General features: G+C 44.9%; 1 protein-coding gene across 2 annotated transcripts in view; it reads right to left on the minus strand.

Moving 5' to 3' along the window:
• The window catches only part of SLC16A4 (solute carrier family 16 member 4), a 15,475-nt gene that overhangs the window by 4,291 nt on the left and 1,994 nt on the right, over positions 1–9,190 (minus strand). For both annotated transcript variants that reach the window (XM_057375267.1, XM_057375266.1), the window contains exons 3-8: positions 9,012–9,144; positions 8,147–8,290; positions 7,268–7,429; positions 5,695–6,198; positions 1,665–1,876; positions 775–868 (exon numbers count right to left, since the gene is read on the minus strand). In XM_057375267.1, coding sequence (XP_057231250.1) covers positions 775–868; positions 1,665–1,876; positions 5,695–6,198; positions 7,268–7,429; positions 8,147–8,290; positions 9,012–9,144 — 1,249 coding nt within the window. The remainder of the gene's footprint in view (positions 1–774; positions 869–1,664; positions 1,877–5,694; positions 6,199–7,267; positions 7,430–8,146; positions 8,291–9,011; positions 9,145–9,190) is intronic.

The raw sequence follows: 9,190 nt of genomic DNA on the forward strand, positions 1-9,190 counted from the left end.
AGAACACGTCCCCCGCTCGAAGCAGAGGCTGGGCACTCATCTCTGAGCACTCGAAATCTCCCAAATCCTCACAACTGCCTTGGTTTACTGGCAGAGGGAGAAGAGCAAGGGCATTTTGTGCTCCTTATCTCTGGGCCCAGAGCTCTGGTGGCTGAGCTGTGTAATCGGTGTCAAAACAWGAGATTATCGAGGTTTCTCCTGGTGTTTCAGTGCCTCTGCCTGGTGGGAACGTTGCTGAGCCTGTCCTTGCATTCCCTTCCTCTCCTTGCTTTCCCTCCAGTCTGAGTTCAGAGTTATTTTAACACTGTTGGAAGTAAAATCCATGGTAATGTGCTCGTTATCCTGCTGGGGTCAGGGCTGAACTGTGCACGTGGGGCTGCAGTTACCAGATATTCCAGGCAGCATTTTCTAAATATTCCAGGCAGCATTTTTTACATATTCCAGGCAGCATTTTCTAAATATTCCAGGCAGAATTTTCCAGATATTCAGGCAGCATTTTCTAAATATTGCAGGCAGAATTTTCCAGATATTCCAGGCAGCATTTTCTAAATATTCCAGGCAGCATTTTCCAAGCTGCTGGCTGGGTTTTGCAAATTCCCAAGCAAAATGTTGCCTGTCTATAAAAATACATTTCTGAAATAGGACTTTTTTTTCCCTTTCTGAACAGAAAACCCATCCTGGGGTGGATCTCTGTAGGAGAGTGAGCCCGCAGTGGGTTTATCCCTGGATTTCTGGGGGGTAGGGGGGATTTATGTTTGATGTAGCATCAGTTACCTGCTAAAGGGGGTCCTCCCATGGCTGCTATCCCTGCAAAGAAGGCAGCGAAGCCCAGGTAGCTGTGGAGCTTCTCCACACCCACCAGATCCACCTGTTTGGAAAACCAAAACAAATCATTAGTGCTTGACTTCATAGGAATGCATGTGCACGAGTGATTAATTGATTTTTTTTTTTTAAAGCACAAGAGATGATTTGATTCTTTTTTCTTGGGGAATTTCCTCTTCAGCTGCAGCTTTGAGAGGACTTTGCCCCTGGAGCTCTGATCCAGCCTGGGATGCGTTCGCCTCCTTAAGGCCGGCGTGGAAATTACTGGGCTGGGAGATGCTTCTCTGCCTTGCAGCTGCCAGGGCTTTGGGGAAGGAGTTTTAAACTCTGAACGCCTCCAAGGAGGAAATGCCAAATTGTGGTGGTGCCTCTGTGTTCGGATCAGAGAATCCTGGAATGGTTTGGGTGGGAAAGGACCTTAAAGCCCATCCATGGGCAGGGACAGTGGAAGGGTGCTCCAGACCTTGTCCAACCTGGCCTTGGGCACTGCCAGGGATCCAGGGGCAGCCACAGCTTCTCTGGGCACCCTGTGCCAGGGCCTCCCCACCCTCACAGGGAACAATTCCTTCCCAATATCCCATCTAACCCTAATGGCAGTGGGAACCCATTCCCTGTGTCCTGTCCCTCCATCCCTTGTCCCTCTCCAGCTCTCCTGGAGCCCCTTCAGTCCCTGGAAGGGGCTCTGAGCTCTCCCTGGATCCTTCTCCTGCCCAGGTGAGCACCCCCAGCTGTCCCACGCTGGCTCCAGAGGGGCTCCAGCCCTGCAGCAGCTCCGTGGGCTCCAGCAGGATCCTCTGTGTGTTCCAGGTGAGCTGAGCCCCCCAGCCCTGCCCTGCACTCACCAGCACGGGCAGCACCAGGGCCATGAAGCCCCCGCAGAAGAGGGCGAAGGCCACGGTGTAGGTGAGGAGCAGCGGGAAGGTGGTGGCCAGTGGCCCCAGCAGGTTGGTGACCCCRCTCAGGAGCAGGTAGGTGACATGAAAATGGTACTTCTTGGTCCAGTTGTGGTCGGCCACCCAGCCTGAGAGCAGCTGGCTCAGCATCTCCGTGATGCCTGCGGGGACAGGAGCTCTCTGAGCCTTGTCAAACATTCCATTCTGTACAATATTTATATGCTAGAATTTCTGTGTATTTGTGTATATGACTATTGAATAGGAAAATTTTTATATTATATCCATTTACCTTCTGGTATTTTGATATATTATATTTTTTATATATTATATTTTTATATATTATATTTTTAAATATTATATATTTATATATATTTTTTACATATTATATTTTAATATATATATTATGGTATTTTTTACATATTATATATTTATATATCTATATTTTATGATTTTTTAAGATTTTTTTATATTTTATGGCATTTTTAGATATTATATATTTATCTATATTTTATGGTATTTTTCTATATTATATATTTTTATATATATATAATGGTACTTTATATAAATTTTCTATTTCTATATATTTTATGGTACTTTATATATGTTACATATTGTTATATATCTATATTTTATGCTATTTTATATAATATTTTTATACATATAGTTAATGGTATATTTATATATATTATATATTTATATATATAAATGGTATTTTATATAAATTATATATTTCTATATTTATACTTCTTGGTTTTTTTACATATATATTTATATATATATAGTGGTACTTTATATAAATTATATATTTCGATATATTTTATAATACTTTATATATATTATATATTATTATATATCTATATGGTATTTTATATATATTATATTTTTATACATATATTTAATGGTATTTTTATATATTATATTTTACATATTTTATGGTATTTTATATTATTTATACAGTCTAGTTATTAGTATCATATCAATTTATACAAGCACATGTATTTCATATATTTAAATAATTTATAATTTTATATYATTTATCATTATTTAGTGTTKACTCAATTTTTGTTTTTCATAATTTAATATCTATAGTAATATATCTATATTACAATATTTAATGCTATTTATTTTATATTTGTATTACAGTTGATTATTTATATTATTAACCCTCCTATAGTCTTATATTTATTTTATATTGTTAATTATTTATTTTACATTATTTTATTTATTATTTATTACTATATTACATAATTTCATTTATATCTATTATTTTCTGTTATTATATATAATTTCTTTTATTCACTGTGTCCCATCCCAATTCCCATATTCGTTGTAAGGACGTGACCACAAAGGGCTGAAATGCCAGAAAAGTTCCAGGAAGGTTTTTAGGCTGCAAAATCCAAGGATTGTTTTTTTTCCTTTTTTCCCTTGCGCTGCTCTGACCAAGGGYACCAAAGTGCTCAGGAAAAATTCTCTTTAGGGCTATGCAGCCCTGAAATGCCCTAAAGCAGGAACGAGGAACAAAACTTTGGGGTTTTAACAGCTGGGGAGAAAAAGCTGAATATTAAGAAAAATGTACCTGAGATTTTAATTTTTCTAAAGAACCAAAGAGCACAGAAAAGTCAGGAATTTTAGAGGCTCAGAAAGCCAGGAATTTTAGGGGCTCAGCAGCCTTTTGGTTGTTGGGGTTTTTGAGAATTGGGGTTTTAAGAGCTGGAATTTGATTGTTGGGTTTTGACAGTTGGGGGTTGATAGTTGGGGTTTTTGAGAGCTCAAGTTTTGAGAGTTGGGGTTTTAACAGTTGGAGTTTTGATAGGGTTTTGAGAGCTGGGGTTTTTCAGAGTTGGGGTTTGAGAGCTGGGGTTTGGAGAGTTGGGGTTTTGATGGTTGGGTTTTGAGAGCTGGGGTTTTTGAGAATTGGGTTTTAAGGGTTGGGGTTTTGAGAGCTCAGGTTTTAAGAGCTGGGGTTTTTCAGAGTTGGGGTTTTGATAGGGTTTTGAGAGTTGGGGTTTAAGAGTTGGGGTTTTTAAGAATTGGGGTTTTGAAAGTTGGGTTTTTTGAGAGCTGGGTTTTGAGAGTTGGGAGTTTTAAGAGTTGCGGTTTGATAGCTGGGTTTTGAGAACCGGGATTTTGAGAATTGGAAGTTTTAATAGTTGGGTTTTAAGATTTGGGGATTTTGAGAGCTGGGAGTTTTGAGAGTTGGGATTTGATAGTTGGGTTTTGAGAGTTGGGATTTTTGAGAGTTGGTTTTAAGAGCTGGATTTTGAGAGTTGGATTTTGGAGCTGGGGTTTGAGAACTGGGATTTTTGGGAGTTGGGGTTTTGGTAGTTGGGGTTTGAGAGTTGATTTTTACATTTCTTTTCACATTTTTACAAAGCAAAGCTCCGAGGAGCTCTCAAGTGAGCTTGTGTCCCCCTGACCGCTGTGTCCMTCCCACCCCTAATCCCAAATGTTCCATTAATTCCTGGGCTCTCCTAATCCTCAACAGTCCCTCACTGCTAAATATTCCCTAGCCCTGTACAAATAAAATGTATTTTTATACAATAAAATATTCACTACAGCCTCTTTCTTACTCCAGCATGGTTTTACTGTTAATCCCAGTTAATCCTGACAGGGGTTTGTTTTTTGGGGCGTTTGCCTCATTTTTTTCCCCATTTGGAGGTGAATGTGATGAACCCAAATGTCTGGTTCTACATTAATGTGGGTTTTTTTTTCCCCCAGTATTGAATTTTTCTCTCCTGGATCAAACCAGAGGGCTTTGAATGCACCTCTGGATTCTGGTGGTTTGTGGGTTCAAGCACAGCAGGGATTGTGGTGGCAAAATTTGTGATCAATGGGTGTAAAAAAACCCTTTGCCTCCCATCTCAGGAGACAGTTTGGGAGTATTTAATGGAAAAATTTGTGGGGTTTTTATATGATCAATGGATTTAAAAGGACCCCTTTGCCTCCCATCCCAGGACACAATTTGGGACTATTTCTTGGCAAAATTTGTAGGCTTTTTGTGTGATCAATGGGTGTAATTACCTCCCATCCCGGGACACAATTTGGGACTATTTTATGACATAACTTGTGGGGTTTTTGTGTGATCAATGGGTGTAAAGGATCCCTTTGCCCACCATCCCAGGACATATCTGGGACTATTTCTTGGTCAAATTTGTGGGGTTTTTATGTGATCAATGGATTTAAAAGGACCCCTTTGCCTCCCATCCCAGGACACAATTTGGAACTACTGCTTGGCAAAATTTGTGGGATTTTTGTTTGATCGATGGGTGAAATTGCCTCCCATCCCAGGACATATCTGGGACTATTTGATTATGGAATCTGTGGGGGTTTTTGTGTGATTGATGGGTATAAAGGATCCCTTTGCCTCCCATCCCAAGACACAGTTTGGGACTATTGCTTGGCAAAATTTGTGGAGCTTTGTGTGATCAATGGGTGGAATTGCCTCTCATCCCAGGACATATCCAGGACTATTTCTTGGCAAAATTTGTGAGATTTTTGTGTGATTGATGGGTGTAAAGGATCCCTTTGCCTCCCGTCCCAAAACACAATTCGGGACTATTTCATTGCAAAATTTGTGGGGTTTTTTTGTGTGATCAATGGGTGTAAAGGACCCCTTTGCCTCCCATCCTAGGACATACCTGGGACTATTTAATGATGAAATTTATGGGTTTTTTTGTGTGATCAATGGGTGTAAAGGATCCCTTTGCCTCCCATCCCAGAACATATCCACGACTATTTCTTGGCAAAATTTATGGGTTTTTTTTGTGTGATCAATGGGTGTAAAGGACCCCTTTGCCTCCCATCCCAGAACATATCCAGGACTGCTTCTTGGCAAAATTTATGGGGTTTTTTTTGTGTGATCAATGGGTGTAAAGGACCCCTTTGCCTCCCATCCCAGGACATATCTGGGACTATTTAATGATGAAATTTATGGGGTTTTTTTGTGTGATCAATGGGTGTAAAGGACCCCTTTACCTACCAGCCACGGCGATGAGGTAGGAGCCATCCCTGCTGCTCATGCCCAGCGTCCTGGCCCTCGCCACCAGGTGGAAGAAGGGCACAAAATAGGCCAAGTGGCTGAACAGGAATGACCAGGTGAAGATGAAGAACACGGGATCCTTGAGTGGGGAAAAATCCAGGAGAGGCTGGGAAGGTTCTTTTGTGGTGCCTGGTAGGGATCTGCAGCTTCTCGTGGCCTCTGGGCTGGATTTCTGGAACCTTCCAGACGGATTTGCTGCATCAGAGCYGTGGGACATCACGAGTTTCTCCGTGGTTGGAGCCTCCTGTGCACTGTGGAGCTGTAATTCTCCGTGGGTGCTTCCATGTGAACATATGTCAGGAATTTCGGGATCCTTTTTTGCCATGGAAGATTCCCGGTGTTGATTTTCAGYGGATTCCCGAGGGACTCGGGTGGTGACGGGCCACAACAACATGCTGGAAGGGACCAGGTTCAGCATGATGCCTCCAAAAATCAGGAGAGTTCCTGAGGGAAGGCAGGGTGGGGGGAAAAAAAGCTAAATATTAAGAAAAATGTGCCAAAAAAATTGATTTTTCTAAAGAACCAAAAAGCACAGAAACTCAGGAATTTAGAGGCTCAGAAATCCAGGAATTTTTGAGGCTCAGCAGCCTTTTGGTTGTTGGGTTTTTGAGAGTTGGGTTTTTGAGAGTTGGATTTTGGAGTCAGGTTTTGAGAATTGGGATTTGAGAGTTGGGGTTTTAAGAGTTGGGTTTTTGAGAGTTGGGTTTTAAGAGTTGGGGTTTTTGAGACCTGGGGTTTTTGAGAGTTGGATTTTGGAGTAGGGTTTTGAGAGTTGGGATTTGAGAGTTGAGGTTTTAAGAGTTGGGCGTTTTGAGAGTTGGGTTTTTGAGAGTTGGGGTTTGGAGTTGGGTTTTAAGAGTTGGATTTTTGAGAGCTGGTTTTTGGAGTTGGGTTTTGAGAGTTGGGTGTTTTGAGAGTTGGGTTTTTGAGAGTTTAGGTTTTGAGAGTTGGGGTTTTAGAGAGTTGGGTTTTAAGATTTCGGTTTTGAGAGTTGGGGTTTTAAGAGTTGAGTTTTAAGAGTTATGGTTTATTCTTGGTTTGGAAAGGGCAGGAGCAGCAGGAAATGGCCTTTCTAGAGCAGGGCATAGCTTGCACTGRCCACAGAGAAAACTCTGCCATGGGAAGGAATTTTGCCTTTTCCTTGTGGAGGAGTTAACAAAGTTGGGATTTTTATTCCTGTTTTTCTAGCTGGAATTTAATTTTCCTGTTATGCAAAGAATAAATCCACAGCTGCCTCTGGGGTCTGGGACCTTATTTTGCTTTTCCTCCTTTAAAGCCGTGATGGACCCTCAATATGGTCTTGAAACCTTCAAACAGTAAAAGTAGCGATTCCTGATTTGATTTGAGGCCTGTGCTTTGATTTTAATGAGTGATTAAATGCTTAATAATTAACAAGAAGTCTCCAAGCTATCCTAGAAGAGGCAGAGCTGTTCCTCGGTGGTTGAATTTTTAAAAAGARCCTCTCACCCTGCCCAGATCTCCCTGAAATGGGAAGGAGCAGGRGATTCCTCACCTTGCCAGCCGTAGAACTCGATGAGGCGCTGGGTGAAGGGGGCCATGAGGAAGGTCAGCCCCATCCCCGAGCGTGCCAGGGCGTTGGAGAGTGCCAGCCGTGCCCTGCAGCGCTTGGCCGTCATCACCGCCCCTGCCTGGTACAGGCAGGCAAACCCCAACCCTGCGGGGAGGTGCAAAATCAGAATTCTGTGCCCAAAAAGGGATTCCCTGTCCCGCTGTCCCTGGCTCTGCGACGTTMCCGGGATGAAAAGGGATTTCAGCAGTCAGGGGAGAGTGAGGTTTGCTGGGTGGGGTTTGTGTCTGAGGGGTTGGAGGCTCTGCCCTTTTATTGGGTGTTTTAAAAAGGTCAGGATCTGTGTAGGTCCAGGAAAAAATCGAGGTTAGTTGGGAGTGGAATGGTGAAATTGGTGTTTTATCCTGAGCATGAAGCCTTGGGAGTTCACAGCATCTCACAGAAAGGAGTTGGGGATGCTTTGGCACTAAAGGAGGCAGAGTTACAGAATGTTTGAGTTGGAAGAGACCCACAGGAATCATCCATTCCCACCCCTGGCCCTGCACAGACACCTCAAAATCCCACCCTGGGCCTGGCAGCGCTGTCCAAATCAGCGCTGTCCAGAGCTCCTGGAGCTCTGGCAGCCTTGGGGCTGGGACCATTCCCTGGGGAGCCTGGGCAGTGCCCAGCACCCTCTGGGGACAGAACCTTTCCCTGATGTCCATCCCAACCATTCCTGACCCAGCTCCAGCCCTCCCCTGGCTCCTGTCCCAGATCACCTCCAGCTCCTCTTCCCCACCTGAACAAACCCTCAGCTGCTTCCCCTCGGGCCCATGCCCAGGTTTAGGGCTAAAGGATCTGATTTATGGCACACAGAGATCTCACCCAGGAGCAGTCCCATGGAGAAGCAGAGGAAGGGGACGCTGGTGGCCTGAGTGCTGAGCAGGCAGCCCCCGGCCACCAGCGCGGCGCCCACGATGGAGGTCGGCCGCTCGCCCAGGCGCTGGCACACCACGGACACGAGCGGGGCTGCGAGGGAAACGGGGACACGGCTCAGCCTCTGGGGGCAAAAGCTCCTCTGCAGGGTTTGGGGACGTGTTTGGGGTCACTGGAGCTGGGGCCCTGGGGAGTGTCCCTGTGCAGCGCCAGGAGCAGGGGGTGACAGAGGTTTGGGATGGGTTGATGTTCKGGACAGATTTCACCTGTACCCCAGGAGCTCGGGGAATGGGGCAGGGAAGGAGGCAAAGCCCAGCCTTGCAGCTCTCCTGAGCCTGCTAAATCAGCCCAGGGCCAGCAGCTCTGAACCATCCCACAGCTGGGACAGGATTGATGTTTGCTTGGGATCTGTGCAATGAACCTACAGGGAAGTTTAGAGGATCCCAGAACCGTTTGGGTTGCAAGAGACCTTAAAACCCATCCAGTCCCACCCCTGTCATGGGCAGGGGCACCTTCCATTGTCCCAGGTTATTGCAAACCCCGTCCAACCTGGCCTTGGGAACTTCCAGGGATACAGGGGAAGCCACAGCTTCTCTGGGCACCGTGTGCCAGGGCCTCCCCACCCTCACAGGGAAGGATTTCTCCCTAACACCCGATTTCTTCCCAAGATCCTATGTGAATGGCACACAGCCTCACATTCCTGCTCAGACACGTGTGTGGGTATCAACCATGTCCAGTTTGGAGCAGGCTGGGCTGGGAATTGGACCCACAGATCACTGCTGCCCTGCTCCAATCCTCGGGGACACCCCCTCACCTCCCAGGAAACGCAGCGAGGACATGATGGAGCCGATCCAGCTGAGCTGCTCTGAAGATCCCCCAATCTCCTCTCGAAAAGCCACGAAGAAAATCCCAAAGGTCTTGAGCATCCCCATCACCAGCACGTTGACCTGAGTTGAGAGGGGGTGGAGGTGAAGCGCCACAGTGGGGTCAAGA

This window comes from Malurus melanocephalus, unplaced genomic scaffold (genome assembly GCF_030028575.1).
Source record: "Malurus melanocephalus ecotype Western Australia unplaced genomic scaffold, MMel_1.1 scaffold_243, whole genome shotgun sequence".
Classification (NCBI taxonomy): Eukaryota; Metazoa; Chordata; class Aves; order Passeriformes; family Maluridae; genus Malurus; species Malurus melanocephalus.